This window comes from Taeniopygia guttata, chromosome 5, assembly GCF_048771995.1.
Source record: "Taeniopygia guttata chromosome 5, bTaeGut7.mat, whole genome shotgun sequence".
NCBI lineage: Eukaryota > Metazoa > Chordata > Aves > Passeriformes > Estrildidae > Taeniopygia > Taeniopygia guttata.
The window spans coordinates 10,707,424-10,733,400 of NC_133030.1; the positions used below are offsets into that span (position 1 = coordinate 10,707,424).

General features: G+C 39.1%; 1 protein-coding gene across 7 annotated transcripts in view; it reads right to left on the bottom strand.

The window, feature by feature from the left end:
* The window catches only part of SHANK2 (SH3 and multiple ankyrin repeat domains 2), a 269,302-nt gene that overhangs the window by 213,961 nt on the left and 29,364 nt on the right, over nucleotides 1-25,977 (bottom strand). For 4 of the 7 annotated variants that reach the window (XM_072929511.1, XM_072929512.1, XM_072929510.1 and 1 more), the window contains exons 4-10: nucleotides 24,713-24,916; nucleotides 23,022-23,093; nucleotides 22,780-22,888; nucleotides 22,387-22,538; nucleotides 21,421-21,588; nucleotides 19,245-19,361; nucleotides 15,821-15,898 (exon numbers count right to left, since the gene is read on the bottom strand). In XM_072929511.1, the coding sequence (XP_072785612.1) occupies nucleotides 15,821-15,898; nucleotides 19,245-19,361; nucleotides 21,421-21,588; nucleotides 22,387-22,538; nucleotides 22,780-22,888; nucleotides 23,022-23,093; nucleotides 24,713-24,916 (900 nt within the window). Of the gene's footprint in view, nucleotides 1-7,555; nucleotides 8,253-15,820; nucleotides 15,899-19,244; nucleotides 19,362-21,420; nucleotides 21,589-22,386; nucleotides 22,539-22,779; nucleotides 22,889-23,021; nucleotides 23,094-24,712; nucleotides 24,917-25,977 lie in introns of those variants that run through there. The other 3 variants (XM_072929516.1, XM_072929517.1, XM_072929518.1) reach the window with 3 other exon arrangements.

The window sequence follows — 25,977 nt, forward strand, 5'->3', positions numbered from 1 at the left end:
GGGTTGTAAAATAGGCACAATTAATACATTGTCATCACTTGCTATGAAGGAAAACACGACATCACTGGCAGACATCAGGCAAACATACTTTCATTTCACAAAGTGGAGTGATTCTATTACTTTCCTTCTGCAATACATATCTGAAACACCAATACAACACTGAAACAGCAAGAAATGAAATCTTAATCTGTTTGTAAGAGCACTGTCAGTCCCCCAGCTGCCCATTTTGCAGGAATGCTGGGATGGTGGCAGTCTCAGGATGCTGCTGGAAGAGCTGCTGCTCTTCACATGGTGGCAGTCCAAGGCAGCAGTGAACATTAAGCACAGCACCCCCAAAGCTCTGGGAGCTGTACTGGTGTGTGGGGAATGCTGCAGGAGAGACAAGCTAAAGATATTATCTCCCTTTAATTGCTCCTGCCTCACTCCTTACCTGAGCAATAAAAACAGGAGCTGAAATGCAAAGTATATGAGAGAACCAAAGACTGGTAGCAAGAGCTACCAGTATTCATGTACCACTAAGGCACCAAAAATCACACTGAAAGAGAGAGACTGGTGAAGTTTAAGCACATGCATAGAGTTTAAAATGTCTAAATACATTGAGTTCTAAAATAACAATTTTGTTTTTCATTTCCTGACTGTTGAACAGAGATCTGAATTTTTATTTCAATGGACTTAAAAAGAAGAACATCTCCAACGGGTGTGAGAGAAGCAATTCAGTTTTGCCATTGCTGGTTTCTCCCTTTTTCTTCTTCTCCTCTTTTTGCCCTGAATATCAAGGAATTGTTTCTTTTGGCCCCATTTTGTGGCTTTGACAGATCCTGTTCTCTAGTGGCACTGTAGCTTTCCTGATGCATGTGGAAGGTATAAGCTGGGCTCACCTTTCTCATAGAAACTTCTGCATCTACAGGGTGCAGGTTTAAAAAAAATTGAAAAATATCTTGCTTTAGGATTCTGTTGTTTATAGGACTGTATCCAAGAGAATCAGACATGAGAAATTATTAAAAACTCAATGAAAAATTCTGAGCTGATGACCAAGAAAAATTATTTGTTGGTTTGTGCCTCTCCATGTATGAAGAATGGTACAAAGGAAGACTTAAATGCTGCAATGGTCTTGGGGAGTGTGCAAAGTACAGTTAATGTCAGCAATATCTTTGAATGTAACAAGCATAAGATCTCATTTCTGCACTCATGCAAGGAAATTGAATAGACAATTTTATTTACCAGTAACCAAAACAAACTAATATGGAAATCCCTGAAATTGAAGACTTTACACCCAAGCTGTGGCTGCCCCATCCCTGGCAGTGTCTAAGGCCAGGTTGGATGGGACTTGGAGCAAGCTGGGATAGTGGAAGGTGTCCCTGCCCATGGCAGGGAGTGGAACTGGGTGACTTTAAGGTCCTTCCCAATCCACAGAACCCAAGGGATTCTGTGATGAGGGAGGTTGGACACTAACATTGTCAGTATTAATGCACTGACACCTCAGCACCATCTGAAACCATCCATATGAAAATTACTATTTTGAATACTGGCAAACCAACCTTTTTTTCGGAAGCCCCTCCAGAGAGAAACAGTTTCTCAGCATGGATGACATCAGAATCTGGCCCCCAGTCTCCTCTGTGCAGCCCTGAAGTGCAGCTTATGCCTCTCCCTGGCAAACACCACTAGGAAAGCAACAGCAAAGCTGTACAAATCCTCTCTCTTTAACTTCCAATTCTGCAGCCTGGCTGGCTCCAAGTTCATAGCAGCAACATTTGTGTGCAGCTCTGAGGTTTTCTCTGCATTGTAAGCAAGTGGTAATACTTCTCTCTGATATTACCCCTAATTAGCAGTAAAATTCCAGCAAGGGGGGAAATTCAGCAGTGACAGGCAGCTTGCTAGACAGCAGCCGTAGCACTCAAATGAAAGAATTTTTGATACCGAGCAGATTTCAAACCTCAAGTATAAACATGTTCTTCAAGTGATAAAGACATTTCATTACTTGGGAAAAAAAAAATTTAAAAAAAGGTATTTCCAGATAACTAAAAGACAGCTTGACAGGGATTTGTTCCCATGTTTGCTTCTGAACCAGTAGATTCAGCAAGCTCAAGGAACCATTTTTCTCAATTTAATTCATTTCAATGCACTAAAAACAGTATGTAAAATCCTTACAGCAGAATGAAGGAAAGATATTTTAAGATCTAAGGAAAGCAAGGAAAAGTTAAAAAGTACAAATATTTCTTGGCATAACATCAATGCGCTTCACTTGAATTTGATGGGTAAAATGTGTAGGAGAAAGTGAAGTCAGAGCAAAATCGGAAAGACGCAAAATGATACTCATTCAATTTGTACACTTACAAACCACAAAGCATGGCAACCAGAGCCTTTTTTCCATACAAATGTGTCTTAAACTGAAATTATAGTAAATTCACATGAAAATATAAATGTGAATACATTAAGACAAGTGAATGGTCTTCATAAGATCCAGAGATGGAACCAAATCAAGGTGGTGGAAATTCTCTCCTTGATCAAGTACCTAAAGCAGAGACCAACTGAAGTTCTCTATTTGTATTAATGTCTTTATACTTTAGAAAAAAATAGTAATGCAGTGCCTTGGCAGGAAATACTAGTGTTTGATTCTTTCTGTTTTCATAATTTACATGGTTTTAAATAGCTATAGTTTGCTTTTCAGGATGTTCTGTAGACAACTGTTAGATATAAAATTAAGAGGTTATGGCAGGAAAGAAGGTTTTGTTTGAGGTTTCTTTTGATCACAAGACATCTTCTCTTGGCAGTGAAAAAGTAGCACAACCAGCAAAACTGCAGTGAAAATTTGCTTCCAATTCCAGTAGGAACTGGATTCCAGTCATCAAAATGCATCACGTGCGTGTTTACAGACATGAAATATCGCCATGAAAGGCTGGAGATAGCACTTTACAACTAGAGGCTATCTACTGACTGTTATGCTGAAGCTTCAAAAATTGCAGCTTTTCTAAAACTGCATATGCAGCAGTCTTGCCATAATTCAGGTTCTTTCATTCCTGCAGCAAATGTCCTTTCATGTCGTCCTTTTGACATCTATCTCATATCAAAAGTGTGTCCTCAGATACATTATACTGCAAACCTGATAAAACTTGGTTCTGCATCTTGTACAAAATAAAAACATCACTCACACAAATTTTGCACTAAAACTTGCTTTGTGTTTTGCCATGTTTTTAAAGGGTGTCTTTACTTTGCATCCAGAATCAGAAAGAGTTTACCTGCAGGGTCCCAGCATGGTGTCAATCAAAGCCCAGGAGAAAAGCCTGACTCAGTAATTCAGTGCTTTTAAACCCAAACCAGGACCTTTGTCTGCTGCAGACATTTGGTTGCGGGCCCTGCCACATTGTACTGTACAGAGAGTAGAAATTATCTTGTTGGGATTTTTTAAATCAGCATTAGAGGTAATTTGATATAAGACAGTAACCAAAGTGAATCACTTATCAGCTCCCTCCCAAGCTTAATTGACCCCACTAAGGCTGTTAACATAGGTACCTAATTATTACCAAATTACCTTTGATAACACACATGTCTGGCCTGGGTAAGTCTGCCACAGGGAAGCAAGCAGAGAGTAAAACTAAGCAGGAAGATGGATCTTGGTAGGAAGCAACTAATATTAAATAAAAAGAGAGGATAAAAGCTTGCTGCTGGACAGTGGTGCCTCCTTCTCTTCCCACAATAATTTCTCTCCAGCGTGACAAAACTTAATGGAGTGCCCAAAACAGGTCCCAGCTGGGACACCCTGAAGCACAAAGCCATGGGGTGGACAACTCACTGGAGCAGAGCCAGGAGCTGGCTGTCACTCAGTGTGTGTAACAGGGAGCTTGACCAGAAAGGTTGTGTTTACAGAGACATTTCCTGTGCCTGGGGAGAAGCAGAGCTGTCACCGACACCCAGTGTCTCACTCGCTGTCTCACAGACAGATGTTTCTTTCAATGGTTCCAGGGCCTCACTGTTTGCCATGGCAGGCAGTGCCAGATGCTCTCCTGCCAAGCCAAGGGAGGAAGGGAAGGAGTTTAATCGACACTTGGCCAGTTGCTATGGGTGCTAACCAAGGGACAGCTCAGCCGAGTGGAAACCTGAATGAATGAAGCAGCTGCAAGGCAGGGACTGGGAGGGAGCAGGCAGGAGGTGGGAGCATCCCAGTACTCCTACTCCAGCACTGGGCAAGGAGCAACACCCTCAACACTGACAAGTAGGCGTCTTTCTCCTGACAGACCATTGTCAGCCCTGGCTTTCTGATATTCACAGTCAGAAACAATCCCTCTGGATAAAGACCCTGTTTAAACTGCCTTTCAGGAGTAAATTCAGAAATTAAATATTTGAGGCATCAGGTACTGTTTTTTTCTGAATCATGTTCTCCAAAGAAACTTAGTTTAAATCATGGCAAATTACAGTACTTTGTGTAAACAGTGAAACTGTCCAGATGTCCTGTTACAGGTTTCAGTGTAACAGAGTTTCACAGTGTTTTCAGACTCTGCATCAGACAGAAGTAGCACTGACTCACCACCACCGCTCTGTTTAACCACATAAATGCAGTTCTAAAGATATTTCTTTACTTAGAATTCAAGTATTTATATTTTTATTTACATTTTTTGTTCCTTTTGGGAAACTAGAAGTTGGATTTACACTTTACCTGGCACTAACCTTTCACAACTGATATTTTTCTGCTCTTGAAATATAATCTCCACAGGTAGAGATTATATTAAATTAGAGAATGATTTTTTAGCCTGTTAACAAATACAATTTTAGAGCTTTATGGGCTAGTCCCTGAAAGGCAAACACCATGGCTAAATTACATTACCACTCTTGGGAACAAACTGCTCCACCCAAGGAGAAACAACAGAAAAAAGACAGAAACTGAAGCTGTCTCCTCTCAAATCAAGACAATGAACTTTGACAAACTTTCTGTTTGGACTGAAGAGAGCCTCTTAGTCCATTTATCTTCCACTCAGTCCAGGCTTCTGCATTTCTGCTGCACATGCTTACATTTGAGTTCTGAAATGCAGAATCTTTGGAGGGAGCAGAGGGAGCTGCAGGGTTGTAGCTGCCATTCACAGTGAGCACATAAAGCATCACCACTCCCCACCTGCTTTTTCTCCACCTGCTCTTCTCTTCCAGACAATTTCCCTTTCCTGAGGAAAGTGCATTTCATTATTCTTTCCTGCAGGGCTGATGTTTCACCTTTCTCTTGTCTCTGCTAGCCAGCAGTGTTTATTGAATTATGGTTTTTCCAGAAAGCTTGGACTGGCAGTAAGTTCAGGCATGGTGCTGTACTTTAAAGGAGGTAACTCCAGCCCAGAACAAAATGTGAATTACATCAGTGCAAATACAGGTGGACAGACTGTTTCCACTGAGGTAAATCTTCCCTACAGGTTGCTGTCTTCAGTGGGAACCACAAGAAAGAGGTCACAGAACCCTGTGAATGAGACTGTAACCATCAGACTCCAGAAACTGCCTTCCATTGCAACCATAGACTCACAAAACCATAAATTATTTCTCATTCCAGCAAGGATTATATTACTTTAACAATGAAAATACACCACTCAAGCAGTCACAGCCATCACACAACAGGACTGACTATCAGCAGAGGCACGTGAGAAATTAACACAAGGGAATTTAGAAGGAAGCATTGAGATTACTTCCTTAATTAAAAGATTTTCAAAAATGCTCTTCCATGTATCATAAACAGGATGTGTTTGCATAGTATTAAAAAACTCCAATAACTACATCTTTGGAAATTGACACCTCTTCAATTTGATACAAAAATCCAATGGTGTTTACTGTGGGGCAATGGAAATATAAGATAGCTAAACTTCAATGTATTTATTTTCTACTGTGTCCTCTGGAAAGAAAAGCTCTCCCTAATAAAGCCAAGAGGTACATGGAGTCTAAAGGCACTTTGAATTTATTCCCAGCACACCATCAAGCCCACAGCAGTCAGCCCCAAGGACATCTGGAAGTTAAATTTAGGCTAAGTGCCAAGACCCTGTTCCCATGTGTGCCCGTGTAGGACACGGCAGCGGGAGGCTCCATTCTTGATAAATGGTGACACAAAACCACCCAGCAGACTCAAACAAATCCTATCCTAAAAGGATCTGCATTAGCTGCTCTCATATAGCATGTGGATTTTATAACTCTCTCAGTGGGACAGATGGAGTTCATTTTGGAAAAGCAGGAAGCAATCTGTGTTCCGAATTTCTTTTCCATAGGTGTGGGATGGAAACGTATCGATCACCCACTGTTGGTTCCTTATGCAATTCCAGGAGCCTGCACTTGAAGAGATGTTTATTGATTCAAAGAGCACCACAAGTACCTGGAACTCGGAGTCCTTAGGAAAGGCATTCTCTTGTAATGCCTGAGCAAAATGTGAAAATGTAGAAAACATTGTTCTGAGCTCAAATCACAACGCAGACCTCAGGTGTTTTCCATCAGAATGTTAAAAATTCCAAATGGGTCTTTCTCTGAACCAGCTGGAAAATCCTACACAATTGCCACAGCCATTATAATCTAATGCAAAACTGCTGGACAATAATTAATTCCTTATTTCACTTTGCAAAAATCAAAGGGGAGAGTTTCACCCCACATTTTGTAGTTCCATGGATTGTAGTTGATTTTTGACTTTGAGGCTACGACACAGCAAAATAAAAGTAGCAGAAGCTTCTCAGCTCACCTCATTAAAAAATAAAACCAAATGCTTGATTAATATTCTATTAATATCATTAATTCCCCATCTTTATCTAACAGTGCCGCTGAATACATAGAATATGAATGACATAAAACATGACCTCAAGGAGATGCATATTCTTGCCTTATGGAGACATACATTTACACTCCAAAACTACATTAAAAAAAACAATTCTGAAGTTGAGACGTAATACATCTATTTAGAAATTTGTCAGAAGCAAATCACTATTTTAGGAAGTTTATGATTGTGCAGTATTTTGTACATTTAATAAAACAATAATGTTTTTGTTGAAAATAGATCAGAACTGAAAGGTTTTGTTTTGTAAAATAAAATTAATTTTATCCATTTGAAGTTCCCTTTCAGGTGTTGTATTTTCAAATTTGGGTAAAACTCACTGATGTAAGATAAGATAGACTAAAGAAAAGCAGTACAATTGAATTTATTTTATTTAAATAATAGCCAGCAAAGGTTTATATTAATTGCAGAAATAACCCACATTCTGTACCAGGACAATAAAATGCTGACAATTTTCCTAAATTACTTTATAGTTATGTTATGAAGAAACACAAGTAAAAAAATTATATTCAGCATTTTCCTGCATGCTTCTTTCCTGGACAGAAGAGACCTCTTAACATTTTTAATTATATAATGTAATACAAGCTCAATATTATGCATTTTGGAAGGAACTAACTGTGTATATTGATAGAGCTGATGTCCAGTAGATGGCAAAATATCAGCAACCATCACCTTTAATCTTGGCACTTGATTCATTCAAACCCCAAAGTAATTTTTTTTTTCTTTTTGTTTCCAATATCCACTTTCTATTTCATTGGAGAGCAGGATTAGCTTTACCTTTTGGATGTTTTCTGTCTATTATCTGCTTGAAAGACAATTTCATCTTCGTCAGGTCTCGATACAACAAAGCACAATAATGTTACTATCCTTTAAATAGTCCTTTGAAGACAGTTTCTTCACCACTGAATTTTTTTTCCTCCGAGAGCATTCTGCTGCTACTGTTCCCAAATTTGCCAGCACATGTTAGCATACTGTGTACTAAAATCTCTTAGCAACAATATCTTAGTGTCTAACATTTCCCTTCTTCCAACTATGATTCACGGAGCCATCTGTAGTCAGATATTGACATGCAGCATCCTAAAATAGGCACCTTACATTTGCTCAACAACTAGTTTTAGCATCTGAAAATATAAATTGTGGGGAGAGGGCCAATATTTCTGTGAGGCTCCTCAGCATTCCCTGGATCAGTTCAGCACTGTTTCAACAAAGGCTCACCACGAGTGCTTCGCCTCGGTATTGAGGGCAAAGTATTCCCGCTTTTCCAAAATTCAGCTCCGCTTACATAACCCTCCGAGCAATCCCAGGCTTCCCTGGTAAGGACCACCTCACACTGCTTCTCAGGCTGCTTTTAATAGTAATCAAAGACTAGGTTTTCAAGCTTCAAGATCCAAGCGTTCTTCACACCCTTGGAAGTCTCAGGCTCATGGGAAGCATCCCAGGATGGGTGGGACAAGGTCAGTATCCCAGCTGGGTGAAGACAAAGGGACTTCCGCTGTAGGAAATGCCATAATATCCCACACTCAGGAAGAAAATTTACAACCACAGCCTCCCAAGCCATGCTTTTTCCTCCCAAAACTCTTACCAAGCTTGCCCTCAGAAAATACAGCATCTTCTTTTCAGCTACAGCAAGTTAACTCTTAGCAGCAAAGACTTCACATAACCCAAGTTATTTGTGGCAATGTGCTGTGCAGTTCTGTACAACTTAAAAGAATAGTGCTGTACTAAAAATGTTAATTAAACAAGAACAGGAAATGTTAATTAAAAATAAACATATTCAGCAGAATACATTATAGAGGAAGAGCTGATAGTATGGCTTTGTATCTGTCTCAAGTGTGAGGAACGCACATTCACCCCAGTGAAATCCATGGGATTTCATCCACTTCAAAGGAAATGAGATTTTACCCTAAATACTTTTCAGCAATTAATATTTTAAAAACAAACAAACACACAAAAACCATGCATCCAAACGCACTTGGACTTTATCAAAAAAAGTACACTGCAAACATAACAGTGCTGGCACATTTTCCTTGCTAAAATGCTGGGTTTGCTTGCAAGGGATTTGACAGCCCCCATGGGTCTTCTGGAATACACTCAGTAGCCATGAAGCTGTGCCAGGGCTGAGCGAATTCCAGTCAGAATATAGGGAAGGCAATCATTCTGAATGACCTCTTTTCTGTCTCTTTTAGGTCCTGCAGGGCTGTTTTAGCAGGACTGGACAACATCTGAAATGCCTGCAGGCACCTTTGCTCATTTTCCAGTCTTCCTTACTAAGATTTAAAAGGCAGAACCTGTGTTTTATTCTCCACTGTCCTTTCACGAGAACACACAACTGCATTCTTAAAATCTAACCACTCTTATTCGTGAATTAGCCATGACTGAATACCTCCAGATTAAACTAAACCTGTGTGGACACCAAGATCAAAAATGTAAGTCCTTTCTTCACAACATGGGACCAAATCTCTTCTAAATCATTTCCTCCTGAGGCTTTGAAATGCAAACTTAATTCCTAGGACAAAAGAAGTCGTTGTTATGCAAGAACCAGCTTGACAGGAAATGTTGAACTGAATACACCATCAAGTCAAGCAGAGTTACAAGGAAACATGTCAGGAAGCCTAAAAAGGAACATGCAGACAAATCCATCCCAAGCGCAACTTCGCTGCTTCACAACTTTCTTTTATTTCCTCCTATTTCTTGCAAGGAGAAGTAACTCAGATTTTTAAGTTATCCTACTTCGTACAGGCTGTATTGAGCCTCCTCCATGGTCACTGCATCTATTGGGAAATGTAATGTTTCTATCTATTTTAAAAGTAGAGGAAAAAGCCTTCCATCATCTTCCTGCTTCTCTGCTGAAATGCTACCCAGCAAGTTATCCTTAAGCAAGATGCATTTTCCTACACTCATGTTTTAATAATTAAAACAGAGAAGAAAAAGCCAAGTGTGATACACACACACATTTACAATTACAGACTCATTCCTCAGGAAAATCTAGCTCAAGCTGGAAAGAGCCATCAAAAGCCAGTTATTACATAATCCTTATTACTGCTACATGGGCAAGCAGCGGTTCCAAAGGAGTGTTTACTGAAAGCAGATAAAGCCATGTTGCAGCATCAAATGAATCAGATAAGACATAGCCAGCAACAAAATTGACTTAATTTTTTTCGTCCCCTCCAATAATATGCTAAATCAAAAAGCCATGAAATGCAATCTTCTTCAGCTGAACTCTCCTAGAAAAAAGGCTGAGAACATGTACTATTTGCTAGGTTTTGTTTTCCTTGGTGCTGCAGGAAACATTGGGCTGTGCGGAGAATTCAGCTCAAGGATTTATGGGTCCGTGCTGCTGTAGAGTGAAATCCTCCACCTAGACAGGCAGCCTTGGTGTCCTTACCTCAAGGAAAAGCCAAAACCCACCATGTTAGCAGCTTCTTTCCTGAACACCTTCAGAAAAAAAAGTCTTCCTACTCACAGCAGACAGACACTTCCCACTATTTCACAGCAGAAACTTTCAGGGATTCAATTCTGCAAGCACTTAATAATATAGTGTTGCTTCAACTGCTAAACCAAATGGCTGGAAATCCTTTTGGAAAACCCTTTGGATAAAATGCATCAGTGAATAAGACACTGTGATTATTTTACCTAATACATTTGGTGGCTCCATTCCAAACTCTGTGGGTTAACTACAATAAAACCTTTGGAAACAGCAGTCTAGCAATAATCCATGCCAATAACATACTCTGAAGGAAATGGGATTGCCAACTTCATGCCAGGAATGCTCCCTCTAAATGGCAGTGGAAGAAGATGCTACGTCTGTCCTACAGGCACAGATTCTACATTTCTATAAGGAGGAAGAACTTGGATATAGCCAGAAGATAATGCTGAGTAGCCTGTTTTGAAATGCAAAAGCAGGAGATGATGTCACACAGCACTCAACTATCATAACTCCAAGCATGAATCCATTCCTGCAGGCCCGAAGTGCCCATGAGTCCCACTCACAGGTTATTTTATCTCCCACACAAACTGTTAGTGTTAACATCTCAAAACAACATGATTTAAATTAGGATTATACAAATCCCCACTGTCTCTTGTGACTTCATCTATGACAACTAACTGTATCTGAATAACACTCAAGCTTTTCTTTAAGGCAAGAGCTGGTGGTGACCCTTACAATTTACTTTGCTTATTTGTTCCCTTTTGTAACTTCTAAGCCTTTTTTTTTTTTTTTTTGGTGGAAGAACAAACAGATTGGCTTCTAACTACCTCAGAGAGTGCACTTATCCCAGAAAAACTGGACTGCCTGTGGCAGCACCTGAGGCATGTCAGCTGGACAGCCCTGTCTGAGCATGGAATGAATGGGAAAAAGGTGAAAAAAGGGGTCTTGGATCCTTTACATGGAACACAACATGACAGATGGTCACATGGAGACCCCTCCATAAGTTTGCTTTTGGTAAAAAAAAATGAAGACACATCCTGCAGTTAAGTATTTTTAGCATCTGCAAGCATGACAATATTTTGCCTTTCTCAACAAAAGATAATCATATAATTTCATTATTTTATGCTTTACTTCCATTTGGCTGGTTTTCTGAAAAATGACAGGGTTAAAACAAAGGTCAGAAGGGACTAGCCAGCGCTAAGAAAAGCATCCCTGAGTCAGGAGGAATCAATTTAACTCTATTTTGTATCCATATGTATTTTTCTGCTCCTATATCTCCTAATATTCTCAGGAATATTTCATTTGCCACTACTTCCCCCAACATCAATTTCCACCCTTTCAGTTATTCCCCTTCCTTTTAATTATTATTATTTTTATTTTAATGATGTCTTGTTAAGAACTTGTGCTGAGTGTGCCTACATATATACAGACTCATGTATATTTTTGATTTTTTAAGGAAAAATCCACAATTTTTCTGGAATAGTCACTTGTATAGATTTTTTTTTCTAAATATGAATAAGTTCCATTATTTGACTGAAATCAGGAAAAAGCTGGAAAAAGCTTGAAGTCTGACTAAAGGCAGAATGCATCATGAGCTCATAGCTGTATTTTTTGCCAACTATACCCAATATTCAGTGATTCATTGTTCACACAGGTGCTTCAGGAAAGGAATTAGGATGGAAATAAATACACAGAAAAAGCAAAGTCTTTCTGTAATTCATGTGCTCCATAAACACAATGGTTCCATACTTGAACATCATGACAGGAGGCATTATTTTAAATTTGTGAAGATGCCTTTCTGACGTACCTGATAAAGATTTTGGGTTTAAAATTAGCTTTCACAACTTAAAAAAAAAAAAAAAGTCAGTGACAAAAAAGACCAAAAAAAAAAAAAAACCAAAAAAACAAAAAAACAAACCTGAGAAGAACTTTGTGTCCTTTGCCTGTAAATTTCATCCAAAAGAGGGAAATTAAAAATGCCAACAATCTAAATTTAAACCAGGCTTTGGGAAGCCATTCTAGTGAGGTGCTGGATATACCCAGTTGTGTCTGTGTTCCCTCCAGCCAGCTTATCTTCCAAATCCGTGAGTTTAGTTCCTACTCCTGGTTTTGGAGCCCCTGTGCCTGAGTCAGTCTGGAAACAACTTCCCACTGCCAGGTTATTAACATGGAGATCAGCGCACAGGGCAATTAAAGAAAATAAAGCTAAACACCACAACATAACACAACGGGGAGACAGTACAAGGAGGGCTGGGTCAGCAGAGTTTTTCAGTGTTAGGAAAACAACACATGTTTTCCCTTGCCCAGACTCCAAAAGAGCTGAATCATTTTGTTTTTCCAAATAACAGAGAATGCAGGCATGAAAAATATCAGTTCAAATGATTCAAACCTGGCAAAAAAAAAAAAAAAAAAAAGTGAGCAATTAAAAATAGAGGCAGGGCCAACACACTGAAAGGAGCAGTGAAGTTCTACCTGCAGTGGAGCTGAAAAATTGTTGTTCCTCCTGAAAGCCATGAGATGTAGGGACATGGATTATTCAGGCTTGTCTGGGACAGCAAAGGCAAATCATTAGGGACACCTGAGACACAAACCATTCTCAGGTACAACTCTGACCTTAAAAGGTGGCACTAAATACCACCTCAGAATAGCTGTTCTGTACATTGAAACACATTTGTTCTCAAAACACTGACTAATTATTATCACTATTAGCTAAAATAGTGCCTTATTGCCCATTTGAATTACTCATATGGAGATGCTGATCACTAAAAGAGAAAGACGTGATATACAAGGTTTATGATCGTTTTAACTTACACTTCATTTTAACAGTTTGTAAACACTGCAAAACTCAGACTTCTGAGCTATTGGATTAATACTTGCTAGATAGGCAATGAATTATTTTACCTAGAAGCAGAAGAAATGTGTAGAAAACCAAGTAGCTGTGGACAGTGATGGGATACCATGGCTTTTCTGAAAGGCTCTTTCTGGAAGTTTTACTAATAAAATAGCATCTAAGTTACTTAATGGCCCAGCCAAGATGGGCTGAGTAAGTGATTAATAAACAGAACTGGCAATATAATATAAGGATGTGGCACAGGTTTCATCTCACCTTAAATTGCTATATATAAAATACAGGAAAATTTCTGCTACCCCATGTTCTGCAGGCTTTCAGCAATGGGTGACATCAGCTATACCCAACACCAATTGCTGACTCTATGCAACCCAGGAATGGGTCAGGATGAAACACATCCCTGCAAAGGCAGCTAATACAGTGTTTGGTGCTTAACTGGGAAATATAGCCAAGCTTTTTTGTGTCCTCAGCACCTGGCAATGCCATTCCAATGCTAACTTTGCTGGACACTGAAAAGGCAAAAAGGACACCCAGATCCCAGGTGGGCATGGTGTGGGGTCCCTGAATTAAGTGGCATAGAATTTAGCCCAGATTATTTTTACTTCCTGCAATCTAGTGTATCTATAACAAGCCCTGTGATTTGGTGAGAAGTGAGCACGTGTGGCAAAACTGCACCACATTCATTGGACACTGATGCCTGATACAAACTCTGCCACTAATTTTCATCTTCTTTGTTTCAAAAGAAAACAGGACACAAATTTCTCCACAAATGTCTGGATCCTGTGGTTCTACAGCATAGCACAACTTTCATATCAATTTTCTGAGCAGCAGCTCCAACGAATCATCCTTTTAATGCTGTTGAGAAAGGTACATTATGGAGGTGACTCAAAGGAATAGATGCTGCAGCTACAACCATTCTCATTATGTACATATGAGATGCCTCGATGCTCCTGCCTGCTGATTACATGAGCAAACATTTTTAGTATGCAAAATCCTATTAACTCAAGGGGATTCTGCATAATTTTATAACAGCTCCACTTGTGGTATTTGATTGACTGGGTCAGCAACAGACAGATGGCAAAGAATTAATTCTAAGGCTGCTTCATTGCAGTGCTGGCATCAGGGTCTCCTCTACTCATTCCACTCAGACAAATCAGAACTTTTTCTACATTACCTACAACTTTTCCTCTTCTAAGGTCAAGAACAAGAATGTTGGAGCTGTCAGCACGAAAAGGAAGACAAATGAAAACTCTTCTGTGTGACATTTACCCTCCCCAAAAACATCCTAAACTGAAAAGGAAAGTTAACCTCGAAGACAAAGTAACACAATAATCCAAGAGATTACCCTGGAACACATCCCTCCGATAATTAGTGTTTTCTCTTGCTCCATTTCTTGATCATTTCATAATTCTGAAGTGCAGAGTAAAGTATTAGCCAGTACTTAGTGAATTTTTGCTTAGTATGTATTTCGATGGGAAATTATTAGCAGTCTGAAAATGGTGCCTAAAATTCAATTATTAATGCATCGTTTCCCAAGTTTGAGGAAAATGGTCCCAAAAGTAAACAGTAGTCTGGCTGGGATTTGCATGCAGAACTCTTAAGCTTACAAGATGCAAAACTTAGGCCCAGAAAACCTTCAAAATATGTAGGGAATTAAATTGATACAGAAATATTTGTCTGAGATTTTTTTTTTCTAAAACCCTGTAACTACTAATAAACTTGAAGGAGTTAACTCAGAGACCCACATGGATCCAGAAAAAACTCCAACTGTTTCATTTGTCAAAGCATTGTTCCTTGAAACCTCTGCCAGCATTATCCAAAGTGGGTCAAAAAGGTAATGGGGAAGACACAATCCAGATTTCTTTTAGATGAAAAATTCCTTGGTTTGGGGAAACGGTCCCATCCTGTTTCACCACAGCACAGTTCCTGTTAATAATACTGTGCCATCATTCCTCCAGAAGCACTGATCTTTGTAACTTGTAAAAAATTCTTCTGTTTTTGTTTTTTAGGGGTTTTTTAATATTACAGTTTCCATCCCTATTTCTCACATGTCACATTGCCTTAGGAATGTTTCTCTGACATCCAGGCTAATTAAGCCTGCTTCAGAAATAAGGGCTTGAGGTTGTCAGCCATACCTGACAACCCTTTGGACAAACAATTCTCTTCCATTTGTATTTTTAATGAAGCTTACTGCAAGTGCTTTAATATCAGAAAATGGGGACAAAATTTTGACTAATCCAAAGCAAGACTTCCATTTTCTTTTGGAGATAACAGATAGCAGCTTCAGCCTCTAATGCTGACAGTGTACTAATTCAATCCCATCCCTGAAACTTAGCCCAGCTCCTTGGCCTCACATCCAAAGAAGGAAGAGCTTCTTTTTGGCTAAATCAAGAGGGGCCAAGCAAACCAAAGTGCCCAGACAATCCCTGGACCACACGTACATGGATCTTGGACCTGACTTACATGAGACTGGAGATCAGCTCAGAACAAGGCACATCTGACTGGAGAACACCAAGGATTTTATCTTTTGTCACCAACAGCTCTTAGAATTCTCAAACTCATTAACAATGTCACCAGAGGGTGTGCTCCTCTCATTCCTAAGTATTCCAGGACATCTTCACTTAGTGAATTACATAAAAGCCAAAGTTTTCACTCACTCCCTCCACACCTGTATTCAGCCTGGTGCGGTGTGACTTCTCCCCAGACCTAAGCTCATGTGATGTTTTCTTCCCAATATTTCAGGGGGAAGAGGCATTTCCTTTTTTACCTGAAATGGGGACTGGCTGTTGTAATTCTTGATCTCCTTGTTGGCTCCCCGGAACAGCAGCACCCTTGCACAGCTCTCCTGAAAATGATGGAAAAGGAAACTTGTTCATAAAAATCCTTTGACACTAAAGAGGCTGTGACTGATAAGAGGTTATGAGGTGCTTGGTCTATATTTTCATGATTAAAAAATAAACCAAATAAATTATCTGAGAACTTACATTGTTAAAACAGCATTTTAAAAATGACAAGCCTTCCGATGCTTTGCAGTGTATTAGAAACACTAGGCAAGTTGTAAAGAAACATGAAGGAATACAAGTAGCAAATGCCTTATTAAATTTTTAAGCAACTGTACTGATGAAGTTCCATATTTGACGAAACAAATTTTGCACAAATTTGATTCCCATATGGGGTTTTTTGCCTATTATGTAGTAAAAACAGTACTGTTCACAGAACTGGGATTAATTCTATCCTTCCCTCCTGCTAAAAGTTTAACAAAGCAGTTTTACCACTTATTTTGTCGGAAACCTTCTTTTCAACCTATCCTCAACATTAAAAGTATGACTTTTTTTTTTTTTTTAGCACACATGAAATTTTTTGATCTGCCTATACATACTGCACTGACCATCCTTATTGCCTCTCTTTCCCTTAAAAAATGCTAGCAGTTACAGCACAAGGAGGAAAATTTGGCTTCAAACTGAGAAAATCTGCAAAGGAAATTCCTTAAAAGCAATTTATTTTGGTCAATACAGTGCATTGGTTAAATCATTGCTCTCCATGGCTGTTAAATATGACTGACCACAATTTGGTATAAATTCTTGGAGGTTCTGAGTGGATTCTCAGAATTTCTGGTGATTCCTGTATGGACTCTGTTCTTTATTTGTCATCTTTAATGTTCATCTTAGATTCTTATGCAAATCAATTCACATTTCAAAAAGATTTTATATTCCCTCATCACAAATATTGTTCTTAATTTTGTTGTGCTTTCTGTGTTGTCTTGATATGTTGTGCAATGGAGTTCTACCTAATGAGGTATTTGGATGGGCTACCTTTCACTTTGAACAGCAAATTTGCAGTCAGAGAAGAAAAAGTGCATAATTTAGGTATTTTAGTGATAGAAACAAAGCTTATTTACTAGACTATGAGTCACAGGTTAATTTGCAAAATTATGATTGAAAATCGTTTCTGTCATTGTGTTTTCTAAATTCTTACCGTAGATTCTTGGTCTCACTAAGTCTCCCCATCACAGGGCTGCCCTAAATGTATCATGAAAGGAGGTTATCCTACCTTTTCCTCAACTGAAAAACAACAGAATGAATCAAGATGGTAATTTAAAATTATCTCCTTTATTATAATTTTTAATGCTATACAATTAACTGAGATAGTCTCGCTTGCTTGCACTGCAATCTGCACTTTAGTTGCATTTTCTCTATCTCTAAACAATTGATCAATGCCCAATTTTAATCAAGAACTTGAAGATATAAACAAGTATATTGAAAAACATACTGTATTTATTGGGTGATTATTCAATTTTTTCTCAGAATCACCCAACATTACAGCACCAAAAGAATTATACATTCAAAAACTCTCTACAAATTTAACTAAGCTGTCTGCAGTGTAACAAAAACATGCAAAGGGATTTCTTAAATAAAAGGTTGTGATTAGAAAAAAGATTTGCCAAAAGCTGTAAAAGAGCCGTTCAACATTTTTTAAAAATCCAAGAAAATTTATTTGGGTTAAGTACTGCATTTGTTTGTTTGTTTGTTTTTAGTCTTTTGAAACAAACAGGAGCATTTTTAACTTCACATTTGCTCCTTTTTGTTTCCTCCCCATCTGTCAGATTATATTCAATTTTAATACTACAACAGCTTTCATCTCAGATCCAATCCTCCCAGTGAAGGAGGGCACATTTCATCCCAGCAAACAACAGACTTACTGCATGGCCATGGAATAACTTATAAAACCAAGAGTTTATTCAAACCAGGACTTCGCTGACATCCAGGAAAACAAATTTACCAAGTTCAGAAAGTCAGCCAATTCCCTAGGGAAGACTGGAAGGGCAGATCAAACGGGTAATGACTCCATCTACAGGAATCTGGAGGTAACAAGGATACTGCTGTCCTTCCCATCTTCTCCAGCTGGAAAAGGCAGCACCGTTCCTTCCACGTGAACTAATAACAACTTTCCATTAAAAAAGGCACTGGCAAAATCAGCACAGGTTAAGGCTCACAGCATCCCAAGGGAAACTTTGTATTTCCACATACACTGGATGGAGGAAAACAGAAGGACGACAGTGCAGGCAGAAGATCTTAACATTCCATTCACCAAGCCAAGCTTAGTGACTGTGTAAATATTTGAAAATTTGTAGATGCAGTTTCAATTAGAGTCTCTAAGTCTCCTGTAGAATAACTGAGGTCAGAAAAACACATCTCTGCATAAAAAAATACTGTCATTCTACAGGACTACTCCAATTCCCACCTCATACTGCATAACCTTTGCTAAAAGCATATGGTCAGATTATTTTTTTTAAGCTGAGGGCATTTTAGACCTAATTGAGGAATCTGTCTTGACAAGACTTTAGAAAGAAACTAAGATGGTAATTAAGAAGCAGATACTTTAACAGCTGTTTCACTGTTTACAGTCACATCTCATGCTTTCCAAATTCAATGTAATATTCACATATTGATTTTTAACATAGTTGTAAAACTCATCCCCTCCCCATCCCAATCCTGCAAAGACAGTATAAAATGCTATCAAACCAAAAGGTTCTACTACTTGTAAACGACTACACAAGTTGTAAACAGCAAAGAATTTAGTATCTTCTGTGGAGACATTTCCATAGTATTTTACAACTCTTCTTTATTCAAATCCAAATTAAATTATAGAGTATTAGCAATAAATTCTGTATAGGAAACAAATATTTAGATATTAATCAAACCCAAAAAAGCTGGTAAAGCATAGCATTCTATTTTTTAATATCCATACTCTTGCTATCTACACTGAGCAGCTTTATTTGTAGTCAGTGAATGAAACACCAATAAAATAATTTTAATTATGTTCTTTCCAGTTTCTAAGACCACTTTTTAAAACCTGAAGCACTTCATTACATGTAAAATAATGTAGTGATAGGATGAAGGGAAAAGGCTTCAAATTGAAAAAGAGCAGGTTTAGATCAGATATTGGGAAAGAATGCCTCCCTGAGGGGGTGGTGAGGCCCTGGGGAAGTTGTGGATGGCCCATCACTGGAGTGTTCAAGGCTTAGGTTGGATGATGATTGGCGCAATAACGTGTAGTGGAAGGGGATTGGAACTGGATGATCTTCAAGTTCCCATCCAATCCAACCCATCTGAGAGCTCCCAGCTGCTTCTGGGGACATTTCTGTCCCTGCAGGGTGCCAGCAGGGCTGGTGACAGGGCAGGGGCTCTCACCTGGTTGTAGAGGGCACAGATGTGCAGGGCCGTGTTCCCTGAGGCGTTCTGTGCACACATGTCGGCGCCGTAGAACAGGAGGTGCTCCAGGTGTTGGACATGTCCGTACCTGCAAGCCTGGGCAGGGATGCAGCAATATTTCGGTTATTACATCAAAGCCTAGGCAAGATTTTCAGCAGAGAAAGTGCTGGTTTTACTGAGGGTCTAATTTTTAGAACTCCGCCTGGTTCTGTCATGGGAGCACAGACACCCAGATGGGCATTCCTGCACAAACTCCAATGTGGGCACTTCAGGTACAGCAGTCCTGTGCTTGAGTTTAAACCATCTGATAATCTGGGGAATGGCAGCCTAAGGGATCAAGAAAATACTGCCTTTGGAACTTTTTACCCATTAATGTTCATTACTCAAATGTGACAAGTTTTTTGTCCTGCTACACTTTGGAATGCTGCCCACCAGATGGCATTGAAGATTATCAGTTTGCCAGAGCCAGGCCTTAGAAGGAAAATCTGGCCAAAATCCAAGTAAATCTTCTTGGTTCTGTGATGTCAAGCAGACACACAACATACACAGGACACTAGTTCAAAACAAGGGGAAATCTTCAAGAGTTACTTTATCTATCACACATATAAAAGGTTAGAACATGGATTTTTGGAAATAAGCCTCTCTGAAGGAGCTTCATAGAAATTAGAAACATTGCTGATTAGCAAATAAGCTTTAAAATCACAGTAATTCTAGTCCATGGCCTCTTTTACTTTACTTCCTTCTCCTCTATGGCCCACTGACCAAGCAACTCCCAATTTCTAATGTTTTGAACTTTGTGGTATCTTAGATCAGCATCATTCTTACATAAATCAGAATTTAAGGTAAGAGATACAGGTATAGAAATCCACTCAGTCTTTCCGAGGTACTTCATCACTCCTGAATTCAGTAGGAGGTACAGACTGACACACCTGGCTTGGATTTACAATTTGGAAGAGAAAAGTTAAGGGGACTGCTCAGTGCACAAATTAAATCCTTCTAACTTCATTGAGGAATGCTTGAATTATTGATTAGTCAAAACAGATTGTTCCTAACTCAGATGTAAACATTGATTTATTTAAAACTACAACAAACAGGGAGTTTGGAAAGCTCTATTTCATTATGAGAAATAATAACCTTATGTGTATGAGGCTGGGGGTTTGAAAAGAGGGACATTTTCTCTGTATTTTTATGGAGTCCAGATGGGGCAATACTTTGATTTAGACAATCCATTTCCTCCACATCCTCAGAAGATATGGTAAAAAAATAATGCATTTCTTTTCTCCTACTCTAGAGATGGATCCAAACAACCTTGACCTAAACCCACTTAGTGAAAAAGCTCCGATTCCTGCCCAAATGTGGGTGCCAAAGGTACCTCCCATTTCTTTCCAAGAAAGAAGCAAAAAAAATCTGTGTAGTAAAGAATTTAGTGCGCAGAAAATTAATTTAGTCAAGATGAGGCAAACCTGTAAGGTTGATTACTTGTATCTTTATCTCATACTACAGCAGTTCCAATTTTTGTAGTTTTCCAAGCTCATCCATAGGGACACAACAAGGCAGCAGCAATGACATTGGGACTGTTAGAATCTTTGCACTTCATATATTACTGAGTTTATCACTGTGCAAAGGGAAATCAATAAAATATTTTTACACAACTGCTGGATAACATTCGGGCATTTCTGGAGAGGACAGTGAGAGGCTGATGGACCCCAGCAGCAGGATCCTCGTCCCAAACCTTCCTGTAAAGTTCAGCAGAGACAAGGGGAAATCACCCTGACAAACACAGAAGGAGCATTACCAAGAACACTGGCATCTAACCAAAAGAAAGAGCTACATTGGCCTACTGAAGTGCCACACAGGAATCTAAACGTCCAAGAATCCATAGCATAAATACGACAAGTGCAATTTCTGCAGCAAAATCCACAGTAACCATAGGATTTCAAAGTTATGGAATACCACTGGAACAGTTTTCTACTTCTAAGTCACCACAGCAGGATGCAAAGTAAATAAATAAAAGAAGTAGAAAAAGCAGGTAGAAAAAGGAAGAAGCTTCATACTTTAAAGTGCAGGGACTTCAAAATTGCGTTTTAACCCTAGAACAACATGGCACATTTCCTCATGCAAGTCCAACTGCAAACAAAAAACAAACCTTTCCTACCTGATGAATTTCTTGCCATCCGTTTTCATCCTTGCAGCTGACAGTAGCATGTTCATGGAGTAAGAGCTCACAGCAGAAAGGGTCCCCTCCCACTATGGCTGTGTGGTACAGCGGGGTCAGGCCACAGCTGTCTTTGTAGTTGGGAGATGCTCCCAGCTCTAAAAGGGTCTGAAAGCAATCACCGACTGTGAAAAATAGATTTGGGAGGGACTTCCATATAAAGGGTCTTTACCTGAAAAGGTATGTATAAAGTTGATCATTGACATAACATTTTTTGCTTACCTATTTATCAGCTGCTAAGTGTCGGCCACAGCACAGACTAAATTAAGCAAGAAATGACCTTGGAAGAATTAAGATCTAAAGGAATCTATGGGGATGGCACAGAAAGAAGGAGTGGCAATGTCCAGTTTCCATCCTCTCACTAGGTTCAGCAATGTCAGCTCTGTAAATGTTGCATCACCTTTGCAACACATTCACCTCTTCAGTTTCAAGGTGCTTTATCAAAAATGTCATGCAATTTGAGTATGTCAAAAGGGAATAAGCAAAACCCATAAACCTAAGACATAATCTAGACCATCAGAGTGATTTAAGAATACCTGTTAAAATACAAAAGAAAAGAGAAGACACTGTGTTAAGGCATAATGTGCAATCCATGCCACTGGAAGCTACTTTCAAAGAGTTAAGTGTCAATAATGCTATTCCTATTTCCTCAGACAGATCTCAGTGTATCAATGAATAAGCTTAAATTTCACCACTTTTCTTCCTACCAGGAAAAGATAAATCAGAAATTAAAAACCTCTTTATTGAAAGCAAATGCTAAGATTTGAAAGCCACAAGAAAGTACTAGAAGAAGCACATCTTAAAGGATCCATGGAGAACAATACAGTAATTAACTGAAAACAATCTCTTTTATGCATTTTTTTTTTTAAACAAGATGGCACATAATTTGGTCCTGAAAGCATTTACCTTGAGGGCTAATTGGTTCTTGGCTCTGGCTGCTTTGTGCAGAGCTGTCATTCCATCTTTGGCTCTGAAGTCTAAATGTGCTCCTCCATTTTTCAGGGCTTTTATCACTTCTACTGTATTGTCAAGCTGAGCTGCCAAAGTTAGGGGTGTTTCTAAGGAAGAGAATAGGATGTACTTAGAAAAAGGCAAGAACAATTATAAAATTTGAGTTACTTTATAAAAAAAAATTAAATACTGTTCAAAGCATAAAATTATCAATTATCTCCTTTGGACAGCAAAACCCTACAGATTTCACTGGCTCAGAGTTGTGAAGGAATGTGTGGGATTCACCCTGTTAATCAGTTTAACTAACTCAAGGTACTCCTCTATGCTGCTTAGTTTTGTTATTCTGACCTCCACTTTCTAAGTCATGATAGTTTGGGTCCAGTCCTCGGTCCAACATCTTGGTTATTTTTTCCACAGAGAGATGGTGGACATGATCCATAAATTTTTTCAAATTGGCCTGAAACAAAGAGCAGAAAATGCATCATCCTCTGATTGCAAAAATAACATTTTGACTAAAAGTGAAGTATTCTATCAACTGATGTCAACATCCACTGTAGGTAACTGCTAACTCCTGCAGGAAATTGGGATACCTTGGTGTGAAGCTTGGCCAGCTGCTTTTCATCGAGGTTGAACTGTCTGTATACTCTTTTCTTGTAGCGAAACTGAGGAGAGAAAAAAAGGAAGAAATTTTAAAACTTAAAAACTTAAAACTCATAATATCATTTTCTGACCTTACCAGGAAGTATCATCCACTGTGATGGTAGATTTAGGTAAAATCTTTTAAATTTTAGAAATAGGTTCAGTATTTCATATGGTTTTACTTGATTTAAGCAAAATTCATATCTTGTACAAATACACTGAGATCAGTGGAGGTGTATGGAAAATGGGACCAGCCTCTAGAATCTACAGAAATAAGCAAGAATTACACTGAAAAGCACTTTTCCTCAAGGATTCCTGTGCACTTTCCTTTATAGTCTCAGGCAGAAAGCTGGGAAGGCATGTTAAATAAAAAAATAGTGATTTCAGAATTGCAGCTGAGCATTTCTGAAATATAAAAAACAACAAAAAAGGATACATTGACTAAGGAATTTTCAGGTAAGAGGAACTTGCACATGGGAATAGTGCTCCTGATGTTGAACAGGACTGGTTTTGTGAATGAGATTCTGAGGATTGCCTTTTTGGCTGAAACTCAGTCAAATTTTATCCTGAGCAGCTTGGGTGCAGTAGCAAGATCTGTAGCAAAAGTCATGAGGGTTTCTACAGCTATAATTTACCATTCTCTCATTGTCCCATGCAGAATTCCAGGAATGCAGCCTGTCTGTTGCACAAGGGACTGCACTAAATGAGGCTTTGACACCAGCTTTCCACAAAATCACTTTTAACGCCTCAATTGCTGTAGTCAACACTCATTAAAATCGATGGAAACAAAATAAAGTGGCTGTTTAATTTCCTTACAGCTGTAAGTGGTCATCAGCAACTGAAACTCTGAAATAAACTCCTGGAAAATGGAAGACCTGAAGCCTTCTCAGGACCTTGATTCTTTTCTCCTGCATTTATGTGATAGTGGAGTAAGTCTATTAACCACACATTATTAATGGTTGATCTGCCACCATACAAGCAATACCAAAATTAATTACATGCCAGTTTCATGCCCCAGTTTGCTGATGATATATTGCATGTTCTGGCTCTGCTCCAAGTTTGTTCAGTGCCATAAAAGTTCTGCCCAGCTTATCCTCAACTGCAGAGCCTCTACAGGAGCAACAGAGAGGGAGAAATCCCAGTACACACCCTCTCCTCCTTTACTGCTCTTCCAGGAGGCAGACAGAGGCAACCTGTGCACTCTGAAGGATTGCACAGAGGGAACTAGATGGGGATTTTAAAAGGCTTCACTGAGACAGAAAGTTCTCTTTGGAAGAAAGCAAAGGCTGGTTATCCAGCAACTACTACACTGCTATTGCAAACCTCATCACAGATCCAACAGCTTCACCTAGGACCTTACATTTCTTCAAAATACCTAAATAAGATACATGGCCTGTGTCCTCAGCAAAGGAAAACTCCAAAACCCTACTGTTCCAGAAGGGCTGATTCCTTGCCACTTTTTGGGGATGGACCAGCCCCATGAGCAGGGAATGCCAGCACTTCTGTGAACAAGGGTTCAAGCTCACACTTGCTGATAAGCATTTTCCAGATGTAATTGAGGTGCATGCAGACACCTCAAATACAGCTTTCAGCACAGTTTGCATCAGAATAGAAATGCTTCAGATGTTAGATCTAGAAATACCTCAAGTGAAGGAACTCCTTTATTGACTGGCTGTGGGTATTCCCTTAGCAGTCTCTCCTCATCCAAAAACTTCCCATCTCTCCCATTGCTTGCAGGCTGGAACAGTCCATAATTCAGGACATCTTTCAAACTCTGGTTCAAAGTGCACAAAATCCGCTGTTTTGCAACCCACACTGAAGCTTCTGGGTTAAATCGAATGCATTTCTGCAAAGGGAAGTTATTTTAAGGAACCCAGTTAGTGAAAAAAGCTAAGAATTCTATTTCATATGTGCAATGATAATACCTAATGCACAAGTAGTGTGAAAACACAGGACATTTCAAGTTATTCCACAAACCTCAAGGAACACACATATCCTTCCTCAGAGAGAGAGCACCTTCATGGAAAACCTGTTCAAAAGGGATGTTACAAGGTGTTTAACTATCCACTTGATTCTTGGCTTTTCTAATATCAGAAGATACTAGATATTTTTTTGGATTTCACAAAAAAAATGGTTTTCAGGCAAAAAATCTACTTCCCTTTTAGTTACATTTATCTGAGGGCAAGTTTATGGGAGGAATGATACAACATGAAGCAAATTACTTGAAAGCCTTGACAAACTTTTGCAGTTCTCTGCTTCTTACCAGGCTGGAATATAGGGACTTGAGGAGTTTAGGGATTTTGCTTGCACTGCTGTCACTGGTTCCAAAGTACCAGCAGATGGCAATGCCTAGAAAACAAATTGGTGCCTCTGATGTGCATCCTGAACACACAATGCTGTTTTTCTGCTTTAATCCTTTACAGTCTTCAATATGAAATGAACTATCAGACTTTGTCACAAGTAAGGCTGGCTAGGAAGCAGCTTTCATTTCCCCTACTTATTTTATTTTTCAAGATGCTTTGTGAAAATTTGGGGGGGGGGGGGGGGGGGAGGGTTTATATGCTGAAGGGGAGGAGACAGGAATTCAAAGTAGATTGTAACAAGTATTTTCGTTCCCAAACATCCCAGTAGTTACAGTATTGGCTTAGCAACAAGGAAAATCTGTTTGAAATCCCTGTGTTCCCTCTGCACCTCACTTGCCCCATGACTCCTACATGGATTCAAACTTCAATACAAGATTCATACTCAAACATCAGCACTTCCCAGCAAAACTGTCAGTTACAAGGTGGGCAATGAACTTAACTTTTAACATTATCCACACATTCTGAAAGACTTCTGTGAGTGTTATTCAAATAGGAAGATAATTTTGAAATTACAGGTATTTCTTTTCCTCCAAGGAAAGTCTTT